Source organism: Lissotriton helveticus, chromosome 3_1 (assembly GCF_964261635.1).
Source record: "Lissotriton helveticus chromosome 3_1, aLisHel1.1, whole genome shotgun sequence".
NCBI lineage: Eukaryota > Metazoa > Chordata > Amphibia > Caudata > Salamandridae > Lissotriton > Lissotriton helveticus.
The window spans coordinates 938,633,073-938,656,958 of NC_136061.1; the positions used below are offsets into that span (position 1 = coordinate 938,633,073).

General features: G+C 52.3%; 1 protein-coding gene across 3 annotated transcripts in view; it reads right to left on the reverse strand.

The window, feature by feature from the left end:
* The window catches only part of INCENP (inner centromere protein), a 289,237-nt gene that overhangs the window by 155,803 nt on the left and 109,548 nt on the right, over nt 1-23,886 (reverse strand). For all 3 annotated transcript variants that reach the window (XM_078681293.1, XM_078681291.1, XM_078681294.1), the window contains exons 14-15: nt 19,171-19,376; nt 18,849-18,978 (exon numbers count right to left, since the gene is read on the reverse strand). In XM_078681293.1, the coding sequence (XP_078537419.1) occupies nt 18,849-18,978; nt 19,171-19,376 (336 nt within the window). The remainder of the gene's footprint in view (nt 1-18,848; nt 18,979-19,170; nt 19,377-23,886) is intronic.

The following is a 23,886-nucleotide window of genomic DNA, read 5'->3' on the forward strand; positions in this document are numbered from 1 at the left end:
GTTGAACCACCAGGGTCACGCCCTGATGTTCCAGCTATTGCCAAAGGCGCAGAGCCTCCTGGCAAAGGGTCCACGACCCCACCACGCCCTGTTTGTTGCAGTACCACATGGCGGTGGTGTTATCCGTGAACACCTGCACTACACTCCCCCGGACAGAGGGGAGGAATGCCTTCAGTGCTAGACGAATCGCCCGAAGCTCCAACATGTTGATGTGGAGTCGAGTCTCCGCCGGAGACCAGAGGCCTCTGATCTCCGCCTCTCCCATGTGGCCTCCCCAGCCCTGGAGGGACGCGTCCGTCACAACTACGTGCTCCGGTTGGGGAAGGGAGAGGGATCTGCCGCAGACCCAATCGCGGTCCGTGAGCCACCACTGTAACTGTCTCGCAGTGCCCTCCGAGATCAGGAAATGGTCGGATAGGTTGCCTTGATGCTGGGCCCACTGAAACTTCAGGTCCTACTGCAGAGCCCGCACCAGCCATCTGGCGTGATGCACCAGCAGGATGCAGGAGGCCATCAGCCCCAGAAGCCGCAGCGTCAACCTGACCGAAACTCGGGATAACGGCTGAAAGATGGGAATCAGAGCCTGAATATCCCGGACCCGCTGCTTGGGTGGATAAACCCGAAACTGCGCCGAGTCTAGAACCGCTCCGATGAAGAGGAGCTTCTGAGAGGGGCACAGGTGTGACTTTGGCACATTGATCGAGAACCCCAACTGATGCAGGAGGTCTGCCGTAGTCTGGAGGTGGCGGACGACTGTCTGGGGCGAGCCCGCCTTCAACAGCCAGTCGTCGAGGTAGGGGAAGACTGAAACCCCCAACCTGCGCAGATGAGCTGCGACCACCGCCATCACATTTGTGAACACCCGTGGGGCGCTGGTAAGGCCGAAGGGGAGCACGGTAAACTGAAAGTGCTCGTGGCTAACCGTGAACCGCCGGTGGGCCGGCAGGACGGGGATGTGGAAATAAGCGTCCCGCAAGTCCAACGCTACCATCCAGTCTCCTGGATCCAGGGCAGCTAAGACCTGAGCCAGCGTCAGCATCTTGAACTTCTCCTTCCGGAGGAAGCCGTTGACGTTCCGTAGTTCCAAGATAGGGCGCAGGCCCCCTTTGCCCTTCTTGGGTACCAGGAAGTAGTGGGAGTAGCAACCACACCCTACTTCTGGCCCAGGAACGCGCTCGATGCCCCTTTGGCCAAGAGGGCCGTAACTTCCTCCTGCAGAAGACGCAAGTGATCCCCCGATACACGGTGGTTCTGCGGTGGCATGGTTGGAGGAGTCGCCTCGAAGGGGATGGAGTAGCCCCTTCGGACGATCTGCAGCACCCGCCTGTCCGACGTGACAGTGCGCCAGTGGAGGTGGTGATGGCGAACCCTGCCCCCCACTGGCGTCACATGGGCCTGAAAGCACGGACTAGGAGGGTTTTGAGGCGGATGCTGCGGGGGAAGGTGTGGACTGACCTCGCCACTGCCCACGACCGCCTGGACGGCGGTTCCCACGGCCGCCACCACGTTGGGTATTGCCCTGCGGCGCGTGGCTGGCGGCACGTGCGGGCGCACCCCTTCCGTGGCCACAAAAGGAGTGATAGGCAGCCGGTTGCTGGTGTTGGCCCGAGAGGCCTAAGGACTTGGCCGTAGCCCTGGAGTCCTTAAAACGCTCAAGCGCATGGTCTGCCTCGTCGCCAAAGAGGCGACGGCCATCGAACGGCATGTCCATGAGCGTGCTCTGGACATCTGCCGAGAAGTTGGCGGATATCAGCCAGGCGTGGCGTCTGACCGCCACCGTCGTTGCCATCGCTCTACCCAGCGAGTCAGTGGTATCCAGCCCACACCGGATGGAATACTTGGCTGCATCCCGGCTCTCCACAAGGGCTTGGCCGAGTTTGGCCCGTACCTCCAACGGACACTCTGGCAGCACTTCCGCGACCTTATCCCACACAGAGTGGGTGTAACGTCCCAAGAGGCAGGCGGTGTTGGAAGACCGCAGGCCCAAACTAATGGATGAGAAGATCTTCTTCCCATACTGGTCATACCTCTTGGATTCCCGATCCGGCGGAACCGACGGGAATGCGGTTTGGGAATTGGAGGCCTGGATGACCAGGCTCTCAGGGGTAGGGTGGGAGGACAGAAAACATGGGTCGCCCGGGGCGGGGCGGTGGCGTCTGGCCACGTTCCTATCTACGGGCGAACCCGTAGCGGGCTTGGACCAAGTGCCCAGAAGAACGTCAGTCAAGGCCTCATTAAAGGGCAGCAGAGGCTCGGCCGAGCTGGACTGCGGTTTAAGGACCTCAGTGAGGAGGTTAGTCCTCACGGCCGCGACGGGGAGCTCAAGGTTTACGGCCTTGGCAGCCCTCATCAGCACCACACTATATGTTGCCCCCTCCTCCGAAGCCACGGTAGGAGGGGAGACAAACCCAGGGTCTGGAGAGGTGTCGAGGCCACTGGCCTCCCCAAGGTCTTCTGTCCAGTCCTCATGAGACTGACACTCCCTGGTCAGACCCCTCCCAGTCCTCTCCTTCACCCATCTCCTGAAATTCAGGGTCCTCAACCAATGGGGCCTGTTTATAGAAGTGAAATTCACCCAACGGCGTCTGGAGCGGCGCCCAACGGCCGAACAGGAACGGAAGTAGAACCGGGGTCGGCGCCGCCCGAGGACGGCGCCGGAGGCGACACCTGAGGATCCGACGCCGGGGAGGCCGTCAGATCCACCGGCGACGAACCAGATCCCGAAGGAGGACCAGCGGCGTCCTGCGGCGCCGGGCCCGAAGGCGCCGGAACAACTGGACCCCTCGGCGCCGGGCCCGAAGGCGCCGGCGGCGTCGGGATAACAGGGGCCTGCGGCGCCGGGCCCGAAGGCATCGGCGGCGTCTGGGCCGAAGCACCCGTCGGGGCCGGAGCCGCCGACCCGCTAGGGCTTCCAGACGGATCCGCTGGGCCCGGAGGCACCGCGGAGCCCGGAGGAGAGTTTCCTCATGGCCATGAGGAAGCGCTCGACCTCCTCCGGCGTCGCGTTGAGCCCAGGGACCGTAGGGTATGGGGCTGGACGCGGCGCCCGCGACTCAGACGGAGCCGCGTGGGCGGTGTCACCCGAACCCCCGGCCGCATCGCGCGAGCGTCGGGGGGAGTCCGAGGAGCGATGACGCCGCTTGGACTTCTTGTGCCGCTTACCTGACGACGACTTCGACCCGGAGGAGTGCGGCCTACTCTCGGAGCTGCGGTGGCTCCGGGCCCGCGACCTGTCCCTCGACCTCCCATGGGATCGGGACCTCTCGCGGCGCGGGACCGACTGCCGGAGTTCGAGTCGCCTACGGGACCGCTCCCGCCTGGCTTTCGAAGACAGGGCCCGGCAGTCGGAGCAGGCCTTGTCGTCGTGGTCGACGCCTGTAGGAGAGTAGAGTCTGCAATCCTATGATCACCCAGATTTTTGCTTTTTGCTGCACTGGTTTACGACTTTCCCTGGCTGTGGGCCTGCTAATCAGACCCACTGCCTAGCTGTTCTCTCTATCCAAATTGTACTCAGGTACTGAATTGGCACTGGGCCCTCTCCAAGTCCCTGTACCCAGGGCTGAGGTGCACCCAGAAGTCTCCCAGGGGCTGAAGCATGTATTGTGCCACCCCTGGATTGACTAACTAAACTGACACAACTGGCTGCACGACAGCTGGGGCAAGGTGGTGTACTCACCCTTTGCTTTAGATATAGTATACCTATATGTAGGAGAGTAGGGTCTGCAATCCTATGATCACCCAGATTTTTGCCTTTTGCTGCACTGGTTTACGACTTTCCCTGGCTGTGGGCCTGCTAATCAGACCCACAGCCTAGCTGTTCTCTCTATCCAAATTGTACTTAGGTACTGAATTGGCACTGGGCCCTCTCCAAGTCCCTGTACCCAGGGCTGAGGTGCACCCAGAAGTCTCCCAGGGGCTGAAGCATGTATTATGCCACCCCTGGATTGACTAACTAAAACTGACACAACTGGCTGCACGACAGCTGGGGCAAGGTGGTGTACTCACCCTTTGCTTTAGATATAGTATACCTATATCTAACCCTAAAATGGACACACAGATCTCCTATCAGTCACTCCTATGGCAGGCCTTAACAATCCTGAAGGCAGAGTGCTTGGAATCGTGTGAGATGGTGCTCTGGCATGAGCTGAGCCTGTCTGCGGCTTTCGGGATCCATCCCTTAGCCGTTTCCATGATATCGCATACCATATACTCTTAAGTGCATTATAATCCTCGCGGTTATGTGCCAACTCTGGTATCGCTTTATCAAAACATGTCGAGTAAGGTGTCATACGAATTGGAATACTAACCCCTCGCCAATTCTGGCGACGGGGTTAGCATTCCACCCTTCTAGAGGGACACGACATGCATGTAACCTATAACCCGGGTAAAAGTCAGACAGAGCCTTAGCATCCACAAAATGGATGCTGCCACCGAGACACAAGTCTGCCCTCCTGCTGCTGGGAGTCCTCCCAGAGCAGGAGATAAGGACAAAGGGTTTCCTGCCAGGGGCGGTGCCAGCACCGTCCCAGACAGGGTTTTGTGTATTGTAGGTAGGCAGGGCTTTAGAGGAAGGTGACTGCACATGGCACCCCGGTGCTCACTGTGCATAGGCTGGCTGGAACCAGTTCCAGGGGCACTCCAGCCCCTGGCCTGGGGAAAAGCCCGCCAAGGAAGTGGGTGTAACCACCCCCCTCCTGGTCCCACCCATAGGGCAGGACCTAGTCGCGTGCCAGCCCCCTTTTCCCCAGATAAAGGTAGAGACTGGCCCCCTTCCAAATCAGATCATCTTTGAATCCTGAAACTACTTTCCACGAAAGGAACTCAAGACTTCTTCCTAAGATTTCTCCCTTGTGACTAAGGAGTAGTCACCCTGCATCCGCAGGCACCATCTAAGAACCCTGCGGTCTGCTGCAAGTCTCTCCTCCGGATCAAGACTGCCCAGCTCGACGAAAACCGGCTTCCCTGGCACCTCTGACCTCTACCCACCTCTACAGCCCAGCTGAGAACCGTGGGTGCGACGAGACCTCAAGGGACCGGCCATCTGCAAGACTGCACGACTTCTTTCCAGCAAGCCCGCCGAGTAATCTACTGGTGAGTGCTTTGGGGTCCGAGAAGCCCCGACTCTGAGCAGCTCCAGCTCCGAAGTGCAGCCCCCCAGCATCTCCACGATCTGCGTGGGGCCCTTCTGCTTTCCGCTGCTCACCGCGTTGTTTGGCTACTAGCCCGTTGGCTTGTGGCCTTCCTGACGACGCCCGACGACATTTCTGCTGCTGGTCTGGTTGCTCCAGACTGGCCCTTGCTCCCTTCCAGAAGAGGAGCACCCCGGACCCTCCTGGTCCACTCAAGACGCCATTTTGAGTCCACCGCGTGGGCTTGAATTAGCCAAGGCTTGTTGCCCAATCCTGGGTAACTTCGACGCCAACGACTTCATCCTTCGTGGGACAGCTCGCACCTCCATCCTGGTCGCCGACAACGCCTCCTGGTCCGAGAGACTGCAGAGCCCAGCAGCGCCCACTCACCTGACTGCGGTGACTTCGCCCGGTGCCATCCTGGTGCCCACTTAATCACTGGCTAGTGATTCAAGAACTTGGTCCCCTCTGCTTTCAGGTTTTCTTCTTCCTTGATCCAGGCTTGGATCCATCGAACTTTTCTTCACTGGTCGCCTGCCAGCAACTTCTTCCTTCCAGGCTCCTGGTCCGGCAACGAGATCCCCGACGTCTTTTCAGACCTATGCAGCTGCAGCCCCTGGGCTAGGTAACTTCGGCACTCCGGTGTCCCAGCATAGCCTCACTATCCAAGGGTCAGGATCCACTGTCGTTTTCTCCCTACCAGGTCGGGTTCGCCCGTGAACACTAACTTTGTGAATTCTAGCTTCCATAGACTTTGTCCCGCATCCCGCGTGAGAGTGCACACTCTGCACCCGAGTCCCCTGGGCCTCCTAGTAGTAATCTAACGATTCCCTAGTCCAGTCCTAGCGATTCCAAAGCCTATTAGAACTGTTACTTACCTGCTAGTAATTCGCATTCCACTTTTAGCGTATATGGTTTTTCGTGCCCCTCGGGCATTTGTGTAACGTGCTAACTTAAAAGTATTTTCGTAAGAGTTTTGTTGTGTGCTTAGCTCCCTGTCTCATAAAGAGCCAGGGTAGTCTTGTTATAAATAAATACACTGTTTATTTTCATAACAACTTGTGTGGTGTCCTTTCACTGGGTGTTCAAGGGGTAATGTGATGGTAAAACAGCTGGCTTAACACGCCCTCTAGAGTCTTAGCCTTAGACTGCTCGTATCCATGCTACTAGGATAGCTGGTCTATAAGGTTGACTTACAACCAATCATCAATAAGGGTTGTTTGGACTGATATGTAGTGATCACTAGAATAGTGAGCACTGCACATCAGGCCAACTTCTCACACTATATCTAACCCTAAAATGGACACACAGATCTCCTATCAGTCACTCCTATGGCAGGCCTTAACAATCCTGAAGGCAGAGTGCTTGGAATCGTGTGAGATGGTGCTCTGGCATGAGCTGAGCCTGTCTGCGGCTTTCGGGATCTAACCCTTAGCCGTTTCCATGATATCGCATACCATATACTCTTAAGTGCATTATAATCCTCGCGGTTATATGCCAACTCTGGTATCGCTTTATCAAAACATGTCGAGTAAGGTGTCATACGAATTGGAATACTAACCCCTCGCCAATTCTGGCGACGGGGTTAGCATTCCACCCTTCTAGAGGGACACGACATGTCTGTAACCCCTAACCCCGGTTAAAGTCAAACAGAGCCTCAGCTCCACAAAATGGATGCTGCCACCGAGACACAAGTCTGCCCTCCTGCTGCTGGGAGTCCTCCCAGAGCAGGAGATAAGGACAAAGGGTTTCCTGCCAGGGGCGGTGCCAGCACCGTCCCAGACAGGATTTTGTGTATCCTAGGTAGGCAGGGCTTCAGAGGAAGGTGACTGCAAGTGGCACCCCGGTGCTCACTATGCATAGGCCGGCTTGAACCAGTTCCAGGGACACTCCAGACCCTGAGCTGGGGAAAAGCCCGCCAAGGAAGTGGGTGTAACCACCCCCCTCCTGGTCCCACCCATAGGGCAGGACCTAGTCGCGTGCCAGCCCCCTTTTCCCAGATAAAGGTAGGAGCAGGCCCCCTTCCAAATTAGATCATCTTTGGAATCAAGACACGACTTTCTGCGAAAGGACTTCAAGATTTCCTTCTTCAAGATTCTCCCTTGTGACTAAGGAGTAGTCACCCTGCATCCGCAGGCACCATCGCAAGAACACTGCGGTCTGCTGTAAGTCCTTCCTCCGGAATCCGACTGCCCAGCTCGACAAGACCCGGCTTCCCTGGCACCTCTGACCTCTACTCACCTCTACAGCCAAGCTGAGAACCGTGAGTGCGACGAGACCTCAAGGGACGACTATTGCCAAGACTGCACGACTTCTGCACAGCAAGCCCGCCGAGTAATTTCCTGGCGAGTGCTTTGGGGTCCGAGAAGCCCCGACCCTGAGCAGCTCCAGCACCGAAGAGCAGCCCCCCAGCATCTCCACGATCGGCGTGGGGCCCTTCTGCTTTTTGCTGCTCACCGCGTTGTTTGGCTACTAGCCCGCTGGCTTGTGGCCTTCTGAACGACGCCCGACGACATCACTGCTGCTGGTCTGGTTGCTCCAGACTGGCTCTTGCTCCCTTCCAGAAGAGGAGCACCCCGGACCCTCCTGGTCCACTCAAGACGCCATTTTGAGTCCACCGCGTGGGCTTGAATTAGCCAAGGCTTTGTTGCCCAATCCTGGGTTCTTCGACGCCGACAGCTTTATCCATCGTGGGACAGCTCGCCTCTCCATCCTGGTCGCCGAAAACGCCTCCTGGTCCGTGAGATCTGCAGAGCCAGCGTCGCCCACTCACCTAGTCGAGGTGACTACCATCCGGTGCCCTCCTGGTGCCCACTGACTACTGGCTAGTAGTCACGAACTTGGTCCCCTCTGCTTTCAGGTGTCATCCATCTTCCAGATCCAGGCTTGGATCACTTCGAACTATCTTCACTGGTCGCCTGCCAGCATCTTTTCTTCCAGGCTCCTGGTCCGGCAACGAGGATTCCCGACGTCTTTTGAGACATATGCAGCTGCAGCCCCTGGGCTAGGTAACTTCGGCATTTCGGTGCCCCAGCATAGCCTCACTATCCAAGGGTCAGGATCCACTGTAGTTTTCTCCCTACCAGGTCGGGTTCGCCCGTGAACACTAACTTTAGCGTTACTAGCTACCATAGACTTTGTCCCGCATGAGAGTGCACACTCTGCACCCGAGTCCCCTAGGCCTCCTAGAAGTAATCTAACGATTCCCTAGTCAAGTCCTAGCGATTCCAAAGCCTATTAGTACTGTACTTACCTGCTAGTAATTTCGCATTCCACTTTGAGAGTATATGGTTTTTCGTGCCCCTCGGGCATTTGTATATACTGTGCTAACTTAAAAGTATTTTCGTAAGAGTTTTGTTGTGTGCCTAGCACCCTGTCCTCATAAAGAGTACAGGGCTGTTGTGATTCTAATAAATACACTGTTCATTTTCATAACACTTGTGTGGTGTCCTTTCACTGGGTGTTCAAGGGGTAATGTGATGGTAAAACAGCTGGCTTAACACGCCCTCTAGAGTCTTAGCCTTAGACTGCTCGTATCCATGCTACTAGGATAGCTGGTCTATAAGGTTGACTTACAACCAATCATCAATAAGGGTTGTTTGGACTGATATATAGTGATCACTAGAATAGTGAGCACTGCACATCAGGCCAACTTCTCACAACGCCCAAACACGACAAACACACACGGTGAGGATCCGTGACCGACATCAGCCAGTCGCAATCGTCGCAATGCTTGAAGCCGGGCATCCCTATCGGCACCGTTTCGGAGTCGAGAGACTTCGAAATAGTAATCAAAAGGATCAAAAAGTTTAGTCAAAATTGACTAGGGTTACTGCTTTTTCCAGATCTGCGCTCGCTGGCGTGGAAAAAAGAAGAACTGACGTCAGCACGCGGAGGCGGCGTCTAAGTACTCCGACGACGTCATCACGGCGCCCACGACGGACGCGGAGCCGCAGACGACGCCTACCGACGCGCAAGGGTACTGCTACGCAAAAATTTCCGGATCCAGTCTGACGCCTGGGGATATTCTAAGGTAAGGAATCTAATACTAACGTGTCTCTTTCAGATAAGCGTTTCCTGGGGACAGCTGTGGCGGTGGCGAAGCCGGACATAGCGGCTGGTTGGTCCCAAGCTGAGGCCCCGACGCTGCGGAAATGGAGAAGGGGCGTAGATTGGTGTGGGTTACAGGAGGAGTCTCTTTGAGGCCCGGGGTTGCCCAGAACTGTTCAGCAAAGTGTGGGGCAAGTGGTTTGGCTTGTTACTATCTTGAAGGCCCTAGTCTCCCTATGTCGTTGTGTTATGTGGAAGTTAAAGGATTATGGATTGGGCTGGATTATGCAAACGGTCTTTACCTGGACATACCTAAACACTTGACTCAACGTTTGCAGTCCGTGCAAAATGCGGCTGCGAGGCTGTTGAAACATTCCTTTTAAACAACGTCTCTCCGCATCTGCGCGAACTGCACTGGCTGCCGGTGGCAAGCAGAATCAAATTAAAGGCGCTAACCCTAGCCTTTAGAGCTCTTCGCGGGATCTGCCCCAACCATCTTAAAGCTAGACTTCCTAGGTATGAACAGGCGAGACTCTGGCGTTCAAACTTTTTTTCACTTACAGGCCCCGCGAGCTAGAAAGGCGCGGCTTGGCGGCAGGTCCTTTTCGGCCAGCACGGCGAAGTTGTGGAATGCCCTCCCGCTTGCCATTCAGTCGGCAACCACAGAAACGTTTAGGAAGCTATTAAAAACTTGGCTCTTCACTCAAAATATCTGAGCCACCTGTATTACTCCCTGTCTCTCTGAACTGCTCACTTAGCGCCGGGACACCTCCGGTTGAGGTAACTGTTCGCGCTCTATAAAATTCTGTATTATTATTATTAAAGTAACCACTCAGGGGGGACCTAATAAGTCTGTGTTGTTGCCAAGGAGTTAAAGTGTTTTAACTGTGATGTGTGACTTGCTACCAATGAACTTGTTTGTTCCAGAAATTTCAATAAAAATTGATCATAAAAACAAAATCTTGCAACAGCGATATATGCACTTGAATGTTCCAGTCTCAGCTGTGGTTTAACAAAATACTGATAATGCTGCTCATAATGCCTTCGCTTTGGCTTAGAAGAATGACAATGTTCATAATCTTGTTAAACCTGGAGCTCTGATGGGCTATAAGCAGGTCCAAAATGACTGTCAACATCCTAATCCTTCATGTCCAACAGATGACTGAGGGGAAAGGGGTGAGAGAAACCTTGCTGGGGAGGCAAACTAAGGTCACAAGGAGGTTTTCATGATCCTTCAATTTTTTTTCAGTAGTTGACGACAGCTGAGGAACAGCAATGGGCAATGCTGTTGACTGGCTTGAGGCTTTTTGGCAACCGATACATGTCCAGTCAACAGGGTCATCAATGATTGTGTAGACAATAGTCAACACGGTCTTCGGTGTCTTTGATTAAATTCTCGACGACTGGATCAGGGTGATGGATGAAGAGCTAGTTGTTGTCACCATCCTCGGCGAGACGGCATTAAATTATCGTCGACATTGCGGTCACCAGTGAAAGGTCATCAATGAGGATTTTAGATACGTTTTGTGCCTCTACAGCTCAGATGATCATTTATGTGGGCGGTCCCCAGCCCTTGCTTGTGGAGTACTGGGCTCAGAGGATGCTGCCTTTGATAAGATTAGCTTGCATTTCTCTTTTCCCGGAGATTCTCTATGGTGTGACGTGTTAAGGGACTTACTGCTTTCTCCAGGAGGTTCCTGGGTCCCAGGATCTGGATCTTTAGTGGGACCTTGCTGAAGTATCACTGTCATCCTCAGTAGATGATCTGGGTCGGCTTCTGAAGCCACAGAAGACGACGCCCCCTCTGTCCTTCAAGGTTTTGGAGGAAAACATGTGACAGATTTCACATTACTTTACCTTATGTTGGAGGTAGAGGCAGTAGAGACCGTTCTTATCTGGGTCAGCTACGTGTGCCCTTTTCTGTTTGCAGGTCTTACAGGATCTGAATGGGCTTTCGTTTCTGTATCAGATATTGTAGAATAAGTAGAAGGAGTAGTTTCTGTCCTGTAAATCCAGTTCTGTAGTAGGGGTATCTCTGTTATAGTCATAATCTAGCGAATAGTCCCGCCCATGTGCGTGGACCCCGGAGCAATCAAAAATAATCTCTTAAGGTGTCAAAAAATGCAGAACTGCACACACACTTGAGAGAATTTAAAGACAGATAATGCAGCCTATATCCACAGGCTACACTTTCCAGTACTTCAACTAGAAATTCCACCAAAAATCCACAAACAGCAAAGCCTGTCCAGATTTCCCTTGCTTGAACAGCAAAACCACTCTGGAATGATAGAGAGGAAGACCTGGACAGACAAGCTCCATAGGCTGCCATTATGTGGCTCAAAACAGGATACTGTGCCTTTAAGAGAACCTTCCAGAACTTCACAGTATCCCAGAATGCACTGCAGGTCCCTTTTACTTTCAGTTCTTTTTGAAGGCGTAACACGCCAGACCTGTAGCATTCCTTACCTGAATCTCTCTCTCCACCGGGGAGGAGGGCGGGCGCTTATGACTATAACAGAGATACCCCTACTACAGAACTGGAGTTACAGGACAGAAACTACTCCTTTTGTAGTAGGGGATCTCTGTGTATAGTCATAATCTAGTGAATAGAATGGCAAGCCCATCCCCACACCAAAGCGGTTGTGGAGAAAAGAGAAATAACACCACTATTGTGCGAACAGATTTCGCAGCGAAGCCTGCCCGACCTGAGCGTCTGCCCTGGCATCAGTGTCCAGGCAGTAACGCTTAGCAAAGGTATGGACCGACTTCCAAGTGGCCGCCTTGCAGATTTCTGCAATTGGAACATTACGGAGCAAAGCAGTCGTGGCAGCTTTGCCCCTGGTGGAATGAGCCTTAGGTTTACCCCCTAAGGTCTTACCAGCTTTTTGGTATCACAATTGTATAAGGGACACAATCCACCAGGAGATGGACTGTTTAGAGGTAGCAAGACCCGTCCTGACTGATCCATAATTGATGAACAATTGGTCTGACCTTCGAATATCCTTGGTTTTATCCAGATACAATTTCAACACCCTCCTGACATCTAGGGACCTTTCCGCTGGAGAGGAAGGATTCTGAAAAAACGTAGGTGAAGTTATGGTCTGGTTAACATGAAAGTCAGATATAACTTTAGGAAGAAATGTAGGGTGAGTACGCATAACAACCGTAGCAGCATGAAACACAGTATAAGGTTCTTGGCAACACAACGCCTGAATTTCACTCACCCTGCGGGCCGATGTAATGGCCACGAGGAACGCCGCCTTCCAGGACAGGTGCTGCAACGAAGCCCTATGAAAAGGTTCAAAAGGCTCCTTCATCAGTCTGGACAGCACCACATTCAATTCCCATGAAGGCGAAGGATGCCGGACAGGAGGGAACACTTTCTTCAAGCCTTCCAAAAAATCTTTGATCACAGGGATCTGAAAGAAGGAAGTCTGTGAAGGGCATTTCCTGTAGGCAGTCAATGCAGCCAGATGAACCTTAATGGAATGGACATTAAGGTCAGACTGCGCCAGATGTAGAAGATAGGGAAGGATGACATCTTCCTTACATGTCGTCGGGTCATAATCCTTGGACTTGCACCAGATGCAAAACCTCTTCCACTTGTAAGCATAAGAAGTCCTAGTGGAAGGTCGCTTAGCCTCCTTCAGTATGTCCATGCAATCTTCTGGTGATTCAGATGGCCATATTGCACTCTCAGGAGCCATGCCGCCAAACTCAAAGACGAGAGGTTGGGATGCAACATCTGCCCCCCAAACTTCGTGAGAAGGTCCGGCCTGCACGGCAACCGTATGTGAGGAAGGAGAGACAGGTGAAGCAGGTCCGTGAACCACCACTGTCTGGGCCATTCAGGGGCAATCAGGATCATCCGCGCCCTGGACTGGGACAGTTTGATGAGCACCGCCGGAATCAGGGGAATGGGTGGAAAAGCGCACAGAAAGCTGTTCGACCAGTTGATCCATAACGCATTCCCCAGCGTCCCCGGCTGGTAGTACCTGGAGGCGAAGTCTTGGCATTTGCTGTTTTCGGCGGTGGCAACAGATCTACGTCTGGAGTCCCCCACCGTGCGAAGACTTCTCCTAGTACTTAGTCGTTTATGACCCATTCGTGGTTTTCCTGAATCAATCTGCTCAGCGCGTCTGCCTGAACATTCTGCGCACCTGGTAGATGGTTAGCCGTTATCGTCAGTCCTCTGGCTAGAAGCCAGTGCCAGATCGCCTGCGCCTCCTGCGACCGAGTGCGCCATCTCGACCTCCCCTGCTTGTTGAGGTAATACATCGTGGTCGTATTATCCGTTTGAACAAGCAAAGAGTTGGTCCGGAAGGACGTATGAAAGGCCTTCAGTGCCAAGTGAACAGCTCTGAGTTCCAGGAAATTGATGTGGTACGTGGACTCCGTCGGGGACCACGTCCCATGAATCTGTAGGTCTCCGGAGTGCGCCCCCCCCCCCCGGCCGTGGAGCGACGCATCCGTCACTATAGTCTGCGTGGGAATTTCCTTGTGGAAGGGAACCCCTCTGAGGAGATTCTCCGCTGAACACCACCACTTCTGAGACTGAACAGCATGCAGAGAGAGTCGTATCTTGTCATTCCAAGATCCTTTCCTCTGATCCCACTGATCCTCCAAGCACTCCTGCAATGGTCTCATGTGCAGCCGTGCGTGTGGCGTGAGGAAGATACAAGAGGCCATCGACCCCAGTAGAGAAGACACCGTCCTCACTGTTGTAGATGGAGCGGTCATAAGAGCCTGAGCCATGCGAAGGAGTGATAATAATCGCTCCTCCGAAGGAGACACGCTTGCTGACAGCGTATTGATGGAGGTTCCCAAGTACTGTATGCACTGGACCGGAGTCGGGACAGACTTGGACATGTTGATGTGCAACCCCAGCATGTTCAAGAGAACGCACGTCTTCTGGAAGTGCGCTTGAGCTTCCGAGAAGGAGGAGGCCTTGATCAACCAATCGTCCAGGTACGGGTAGACAAACACTTTGTTCTTCCTCCGGTGTGCAGATACCACTGCCATGCACTTCGAAAATGTCCTGGGCGCAGACTTCAGCCCGAATGGCAGTACTGTGTACTGATGATTGGCGCAGACTTGGAATCGCAGGAACTTCCTGTGTTTGTGCGCAATGGGCACATGGAAGTACGCATCCTGTAGGTCTATAGCACACAGCCAGTCTCCCTATTGCAGCTGAGGATAAATCTGATGCAACGAAAGCATGCGAAACTGCTCTCTGCGAATCCACTTGTTTGCTTGTCACAAATCCAGAATAGGCCTGAACTCGTTCTTGTCCTTCTTGCGAACTAGAAAGAACCGGAAGTACAGACCTCTTCCTCTCTGAGACAGAGATACGTCCTCTATCGCCCTTTTCCTTAATAGGATATCGGCCTCCGCCTGGAGCTCGCGCAGTTGAAACTGCGAGCTGACCGGTGTAATTGAAGGAGGCGGGCTGGTGAACCGAAGACTGTATCCATTGCAAACAATATTCAGCACCCAATTGTCCTGAGTAATTTTTTTTCTCCACTGCCAGAAAAAATTGAACGCAGCCCCCCACCGGAGCGGGTAACGGAGGTAGGGGGAAGTAACCGCTCCGGGTCGAAACCCAGCCGGGCCAATGTTCGCTGTAGAGGACTGTTGGCCTCCTCTACCCTTCTGGCGCTTCTGGAAGGGCCTCCGGAACTGCTGCTGTCCCGAAGCCTGTCCTCGCCCTCTGCCCCGAACCGTCTCTGGAACGGGCGGTAGGCCTTCTTTTCTTTGGGCTTCTCCAAGCCCACAGCCGTCAGTCTCGGCCTCCGCCTTCATGCGGGCCATCTCATCATCCGCATGTTTGCCAAACAGGGTTTCCCCCCAGAAGGGCAGATTGGCCACTCGCTGCTGGGCCTCCGGCTTGAGTGATGTGAGCCTGAGCCAAGCATGGCGCCGCTGGTTGATCCCATGGCAGTACCTGTGGGCCGCCAAAAGCGAGACATCAGCAGCCTCGCTGATGACCTGGTTCGAAACCAGCATCCTTTCCTTCAGGATCTCAAAGAAATCCTCCTTATCTCGTGGCAGGAGTTCCGTGAACTGCTGGAGGGATTCCCACAGGGCACGATCATACCGCCCCAGCAAGGCCGCATCGCTAGAGGCCTTCATGGTCGTAGATGCCGTCCCACAGGCCTTCCTGCCAGCTGAGTCCATTAATCGGCTCTCCTTATCCGGAGGCACGGTAGAAGACAGAGGTGGAGTGTTGTTTCCCGGCTGCCGTCACTATAACGGAGTCCGGAATAGGGTCAATCCGCAGAAAAGCCGGGTCGGAATCCGGGGCCCTGTACTTCTTAAGAAGACGGGATGGAGCGGCTTACGTCACTGCAGGCGCGAGGAACAGCTCCTCCGCCGGCTCTACCAATCCTGGCACGAGCGGTAGTAGAGGGCGAGACACATGCTTCTTGTAAAGAGTCTCAAAAATCACGGACGTCGTAGGTGTTGGAGCCGTCACCGTGATTCCCAATGTTGCTGCACCCATCAGGAGAACGTCCTGGAACGTGCCGAGGTCATCCACAGGAGACACTCTCGTCCCCGGGGAGTCCGACAAGGTCGGGGAGTAGGACCTGGTTCTGGAAGAGTCCGTCCGGGACAGAGATCCACGCCTCCTGTGGTGCAGTCTTGACCTCGTAGAGGATCTGTGAGGACTGCGCAATCTCCCCCTCCGTCCGGAGCAGGATCGCGACCTCCTTGGCTTTGGTCGCCCGGCCGGTTTGGCTGGGGCCCTCGGCCGAGGGGTCCCCTTAGGAGGAGTAGGATACCGTGGCAGTGAGACTGACCTCTGAGGAATCAGAGGTGGGTGGTCAGCCGGCAACTGAGGCTGAGGCCGAGGAGGAGGTGGAAGTGTCGGAAGTGGAGGCGGGGTGGGAGCCCGCGGAGGAAGTCCTCTCGGTAATGGAGGAGGAGGCGTAACTGTCTTCTGCCTAGCAGGGGTATACATAACAGAGTACACCGAGCCCGGTGACCCGCCCTCCTTGCTAGGCTGGGACTTTGGAGAGCCCCCCAAAGGCACTTGACGTCTGCCAGAGCAACTCCTGGCGCCAGAACTCCTTTTGCGCCTTCTCGGCGTCAAAGAACAGCGAGCCTAGTCTCCTCAACAGCGACCTTCTACGCCTCGACAGCGACCTTCTACGCCTCGACAGCGACCTTCTACGCCTCGACAGCGAGCGTGGTCTCGACGGCGATCTTCTCCTCGACGTCGAGGATCCCCTCGACGACGACCTTCTCTTCGCCGAAGGCGCCTCGACGGCGAGCGCCGACTCTGGGCCTCTCGACGTCAAATACTAGACGACAACGAAATAGTCACCGGAGACTTCGACGGCGGTCTGTTCAGTTCCCTCGACGCCGAGCGTCGACGTCGCTTCGACCCAGAGCCCTGGGGAGACTGGGAGCAGACTGCAGTCATCCCTCTCGACTTAGTGGTCGGTGCAATCGACGCAGAATGGGGACATTTGCTGGTCTTCCTGCCCCTGGGGAGCCCCCCCAGAGGGCTCAGCATGGGCAAAGGAAGCCCCTCCAGACCCACCTTGTGCCTTCAGCCTTCTGTCCTCCAGGCCCTGAAGTCTGATCTTCATTCTATTCCTTAGGGTCCTGCCAGAAAAGCCCTGACAAATGTCACACTCATCTGGGACATGAAAAGAGGGAAGGCAGATGATACACACCTCGTGTGGGTCCGATTTGGCCTTCTTCCTGGAGCACTCAGGACATTTGTCGAATAATGTAGGCATATTGACAATCAAAGAGTGCACCAAAAGACAAACAGGAAGAAAAACCACCAAAGTACTTCATAAAAGTACTCAAATAACTTTAAAAAGTGAAAAAATCACCAATAAACACTCGAAAAAGGGAGAGATCAATGCTCCTGGGTCCTGCTTGCAGGAGCCGGAAAAAAGAACTGAAAGTAAAAAGGGACCTGCAGGGCATTCTGGGATACTGGGAAGTTCTGGAAAGTTCTCTTAAAGGCACAGTATCCTGTTTTGAGCCACATAATGGCAGCCTATGGGGCTTGTCTGTCCAGGTCTTCCTCTCTATCATTCCAGAGGTGTTTTGCTTTTAAAGCAAGGGAAATCTGGACAGGCTTTGCTGTTTGTGGATTTTTGGTGGAATTTCTAGTTGAAGTACTGGACAGTGTAGCCTGTGGATATAGGCTGCATTATCTGTCTTTAAATTTTCTCTTAAGTGTCTGTGCAGTTCTGCATTTTGACACCTTAAGAGATTATTTTTGATTGCTCCGGGGTCCACGCACATGGGCGGGACTATTCACTAGATTAGTAAATCCACATTTGTAAAGCGCACAATCACCCTTAAGGGTCTCTAGGCGCTGGGGGCCGTCAGGAAGATTAAGCAAGCTATTGCCCAGAGTCACATGGTGCTGGGCTAATCTGCCGCCGGTGCTGCGGATCGAACCGTGATCCCCAGATTCCGGAGTCAGTCGCCCTGGCCGCGGCGCCATAGGACTATACACAGAGATCCCCTACTACTGACGTAGCTTTCCAAGATCTGAAGTTATAAAACTGAAAAGAGCTCAGGGAGACTCAATCCACACACTGTTGGTAACAGTCTGAAGGAATTAACCTCTTGGGAGTGTTCTAGAGGGTGCTATTGCTTAATTTGTTGAGTATGGTCCCTTTAAAAAAATTTTTTTTAAAAGGACAGATAGGCTAAGTGATTCTTCATTACCACTGTAGCCCATAATAGCGAATCACACTGCTTTATTATGGTATTGTTGAACTACTACTTCGAAGACAGGGAATGATTCAAACATATGACACTGAAAGATCCAATACTGGAGAACAGCTCAGATCCACAATGAGCACTGTATACATCTCATAATAGAATCAAAATTGTATTTATTTATTTATTTATTTATTTATTTATTTTTGGCAATTTTTAAAGCGCTGCAATTACCCGTGGGTGTCTCGGCGCTAGCAGCTAAAAGATAACTAACCAGATAATAAACAGTGAAACAGTGAATAAAGTGATCCACAAAGATGTCATTGAGAAAACAGCCATGTCTTTAGCTGCTTTCTGAAGACAATCAAAGATGGACTGGTCTTTATGTTAAGAGGAAGAGAGTTCCACAATTTCGCCGCTGCTATAGTGAAACGTCTGTCTCCCCAGGTCACTTTCCTTGTTCTGGGAATCTGAAGCATGTGAGCCGTGTTGGAGCGCAACGTTCTAGGGGTTGGCAGAGGTTTAAAGGAACTTCTCAGAAATCTAGGTCCCGTGTTATTTATTGCCTTGTAGACAATACAAAGGGTCTTGAACTTCGTACGACTTCTGACTGGAAGCCAGTGCAGTTGGTCGAGATGTCTAGAGACAGAGCTGTATTTGGGAATACCTAGTAGGATTCTAGCAGAGGCGTTTTGTATTAGTTGCAATTTGGAGATAACCTTTTTTTGAGCATTGAGGAAAAGGGAATTGCAGTAATCAATGCGAGAAAACACCAGTGTGGAAATGAGTGTTTTTCCCATAGCAGTGGGAAGGTACGGTAGTAGTTTCTTTATCTTCCTTAGGATGTTAAAGGAAGATGACACTACCGAATTCGCATGATGATGGAAAAGGAGCTTGTATCATAGACTGTTTAAACAGCTACATATAGTATTTCACTGCTTTAGCAGATGTTCAATTTGGCTGTGGAAGCATTACCTTTTTCTTGCGTTCTTCTGCCTCCTTCCAGAGTCTCTCCCTTTCCTGAGCAGCAGCCTCCTCACGGGCTACTTTCTCCTGCTCCCTCTGTAGCTGAAGGGTCCTTTCCTTCTCCTGACGCTCACGTTCCCTGATAATCAAATAAAAGAGAGTCAAACATGCAAGATAGAAGAGTAGGAAGGAGTTGACAGAGTCGAGAAAATGCCAACTTTACATTTACTGCTCAAACCCAAACATCTACATAGAAAAGGCCTGGAGGTCTACCAGAACGTACGAAAGTTGATCAGGCAGTGAGCATGCTGGGAATAAAAGTCCCTCTTACTTCTCTGCCTGAATTCGCTCAAGTTCTTTCTGGCGTTCCAAGTCTTTTTCAGCAGCCAGCTGCTGTTCCCGCTGCCGCTCTCGCTCCTGCTCAGTCAGCCTTTGCTCTGCCAGTTTCTTGGTCTCAGCAATCTTTTTGGCCCGTTCTTGCTCTTCCTCCTCACGCTTTTTTTGCATCAGCTCCTGGTGCTTGCGCTCCTCTTCTTCCTGACATGAAGGAAATGGTGTGCACCTTTAGTAAACATAGTCCAAAGTCACATGATCGCTTGCATGCCACTGTTACTGAAAATGTTAATGTTACTTGCCTGATAACTATATCTAACTGTGAGAAACTTTTTTTTTTAGGTGGAGGGGTTGAGAACAATTCTGAAGCAACAATTTGTCAGCTGAAACCACAAGTCACTAAATTAGACTGTGCTTAACTAGCACAAAAGCAGTAGGGCTTAACTTGGAGGCAACGTGTAAAGTAGTTAGGCAGCACAGAAACAGTAAAAGTTAATACAAAAGACATCCCACACCAATTTAGAAGAAGAAAAAAATGAGTAAAATGTAATAAATACAGTAAGGCAAGAATGGCAATTCAAATCAATAGAAGCGGAGTTTTAAGGTTTATGTAAAAAATAGGACCATGAAGCAGAAAGTGATAAATGTGGGTATCTGGTTATGCCAGAAAGGGGCAAGGTGACAAGTTCAAGGTGGCCACTTTTGGGTACACGCCGGATTCAGGGACCAGGCAAATTCAACCGAACGCTTTCTTCTCAAAGTCTGGTGAACAGATATAGAAAGCTGGCTCTTTAGGTGATCTATCAATACTTTGATATACCTTGTATAGTCTAGGAGTTCCTTTCGAGTGGACAGGGGCTTTCTGTGCAATCCCAAAGTGCTCCATAGTATAGTCGAGCAGCCTTAGGCCGAACTGAATATGCTACTTACCAGTATGCATCTGTTCTTGGCATGTAGGGCTGCAGACATTCATATCTATAGCATAGATCGCCGCCTAGTGTTGGGTCCGGATGATTGCACATTGTTGTCCTGGAAGAGTCTTCGAAGTATCACGAGATAGGTGGCTCCTCCCCTGGACTACAGTGCGCATGGGCATCGACTCCATCCCCAGATTGTTTTTAGCCATTGTGGCGAAGATGGAGTGTAACAGTGCGAGCGATGACCATGCTAAGAGTAAGTGTAAGTGCTGCAGCCGCTACAGGCGCCGGGGAGGAGGGCGGGCGATATGAATGTCAGCAGCCCTACATGCCAACAATAGATGCATACTGGTAAGTAGCATATTCAGTTCGAGGCATGTTGGCTGCTGAATTCATATCTATAGCATAGAATATATAGCAGTCCCTCCATTAGCGGCGGCCGCCTGTGCCAGCTGCAGCAGTCTGAAAAAGTGTTTAGAAAAGCCTGCCCTACAGCTGCCTGCTGTTTGGAGTGCACATCTACACAGTAGTGTTTTGTAAATGTGTGTGGGGTAGACCATGTGGCTGCTCTACAAATGTCCTCTAAAGGGATATTTCCAAGGAAAGCCATGGAGGCCCAACTTGCGGGTGGAGTGGGCTCTTGGGGGGGATTGTTAAAGTGCGCTTAGCTTTTTGGTAGCAAATCTGAATACACTTAACGATCCACCTGGCTATACCTGCTTTGGAAATGGGGTTGCCTTTATGTTGTGCGTAAAAGGCAACAAAGAGTTGTTTCGTCTTCCTAAAGTCTTTGGTCCTATCAATGTAATACATTAAAGCCCTTTTGACGTCAAGAGTGTGGAGCATTCTCTCCGCCACCGTCTCAGGATTTTGGAAGAACACAGGCAGTTCAATAGTCTGATTGATATGGAACTGTGAAACCACCTTTGGAAGAAATTTAGGGTTAGTGCGCAGCACCACCCGGTTGGAGTGAATTTGTATGAATGGCTCTTGTACAGTTAGTGCCTGTAGCTCACTAACGAGTCGCAGTGACGTAATGGCTATCAGGAAAGCCACTTTCCATGTTAAGAACTGAATCTCGCATGAATGTAGAGGCTCAAAAGGTGGACCCATTAGTCGCGTGAGGACCACGTTAAGGTTCCATTCAGGAGCTGGTGGGGTCCTGGGAGGAATGACTCGTTGGAGTCCTTCCAGAAAGGCTTTAATGGCAGGCACTCTGAAAAGTGAGAGATGCTGCCTGTTTTGGAGATAAGCCACTATGGCGGATAAATGTATCCGAATGGAAGCATAAGCTAGATTGCATTTGTAAAGATGTAACAGATAACAAATGATGTTGTGCGTAGACGCGTCAAGCGGGTCTATGCTGTGGTCTACGCAATAAATGACAAAACGCTTCCATTTTGCCGCATAGCATGCTCTGGTGGTGGGCTTTCTTGCCTCTCGTATGATATCCATGCAGTCCGGAGGCAAGTTGAGGTAGCCAAATTCTAAGACCTCAGGAGCCAGATCGCCAGGTTGAGCTGTTGCGGATCTGGGTGCTGAATGTCGCCATGGCTCTGCGTCAAAAGTCTGGGTGTGAGGTGCAGCCTTTGATGCGGTACCACGGAAAGTTCTAGAAACGTGGTGTACCATGGTTGGCGTGCCCACGTTGGAGCAACCAGGATGAGCGTCATTGAGTGTTGCTTCAGCTTGCGTGCCACCAGCGGTATTAGAGGGGCTGGGGGAAAAGCGTACGCAAATCTGCCTGACCAGTTCATCCATATCGCATTGCCCTGCGACTGTGGGTGTGGGACCCTGGCGGCAAAGCTTTGGCATTTGGCGTTTTCCCTCGTGGCGAACAGGTCCATCTCTGGATGACCCCACTGCTGGAAGTACGGGTGGAGTACTGATGGATGTATCTCCCACTCGTGCATTTGGTGGCTGTACCTGCTGAGCAGATCCGCCATCTGATTGTCCCTGGCTGGGAGGTGTTCCGCCATGAGGAATATGTTCCTTTGAATTACCCACTTCCACATGCTCTGAGCCAGATGAGACAACTGTGGAGAGTGTGTTCCTCCCTGCTTTTGAATGTAGTACATGCCTGTCATGTTGTCCGTCCGGATCAACACGACCTTGTTGCACAGATGTACTTTGAATGCCTTCATTGCCATGAAGATTGCCATCAGCTCTAGGAGGTTGATGTGCATCTTCTTTTGCTGCGTTGTCCATAGTCCCTGCACTGTGTAGTTGAGTACACGAGCTCCCCATCCCTGGAGAGATGCGTCCGTTGTTAGGATGATTTGTGGCACAGGCTCCTGGAACGGTTGTCCCTTGCAAAGGTTGTGTGGATTCCACCAATGCAGAGAGTTGTATGCACGACCAGTCACCAACACTAGGTCTTTCAACTGTCCGTGAGCCCGAGTCCACTGATGTGCTAAGCACTCCTGAAGCGGACGCATATGTAGTCTCGCATGCGGGACTATGAAGATGCAGGAGCCCATCATGCCTATCAACTGCATGAACACTCGTGCTGGAAGCGAGTGTTGTGGTCTGAATTTCTGTATCAGCAATTGAATGCGGTTGATCCTCACTGAATTTGGCTGTGCTGTGGCTGCCAGAGTGTTTATTGTTGCGCACAGATAGTCCCGTACATGGGCGGGCTGAAGGTGTGATTTTGGGTAATTGATTGAGAATCCCAGATCGTGAAGGTGAATGGTGTGGAACATGTGGGCGGCGCACTGCTGGGCCGACTTTGCATGGACAAGCCAGTCGTCCAGATAAGGGTAGACGTGAACGTTTTGTCTCCTGAGGTGTGCAGCCACTGTCGCCAGGCACTTTGTGAACACCCTGGAAGCTGTAGTCACTCCGAAAGGGAAGACTTTGAATTGGTAATGCAGATTCTGAATGGTGAATCTGAGGTATTTTCTGTGTGACGGATGGGGTGGAATGTGAAAATATGCATCCTTTAGATCTAATGTTGCGAGGAAATCCCCCTGATTGAGCAACGGAAGAACCTGCTGCAGTGTGAGCATATGAAAGTGTTCTGATAGAATGTACTGGTTTAGGGGTCTGAGGTCCAGTATGGGTCTGAGGGAACCGTCTTTCTTTGGGATCAAGAAGTACAGGGAGTACACTCCTGTGCCTCTTTGTTCCACTGGTACGAGCTCGATTGCCCGTTTTTGCAGCATGACGAGTACCTCTTGCTGCAATAAGTGCAAATGCTCTGCGGACATAGGACAGTGTTTTGGGGGTATGTTGGGTGGAGTGGATGTTAACTCCATACAATAATCGTACTGGATAAGCTTTCTGACCCACCTGTCTGTGGTGATGGACTTCCAGACTGGCAGGAACTGCTGGAGTCTCCCCCAGACTGGTGTTGTATGGTCGGGGGGCAGTGACAAGGCGTCAATGTTTGTTGGCGGCTGAGGGTCGGGAGCTGTTGTTTCCACGACCTCTGCCTTTTGCGCTGTTTCCGCGATAGCCCCCTCTACTCTGTTGTACGTGGTTTGCGCTCCACCTTTATTGTACTGTGTTTGCTGGGACAGCTGGCCTCTGGAAACACCTCTATTGCCTGTGCGACGAAAAGAACCACCCCTGAACTGCTGGGACTGGAGAGCCCCCATAGACTTTGCAATCTCAGTGTCCTTTTTTATTTTTTCCAGGGTGGTGTCCACCTCGGGTCCAAATAAGTGATCAGGGTTTACAGGCTGATTTAGGATGGTGGTCTGTATCTCCGGCTTGAACCCGGAGATCCTGAGCCAGGCCCGTCGTCGTAACATTACATTGCTGTCAATGGCCCTGGCCACGGTGTCTGCTGC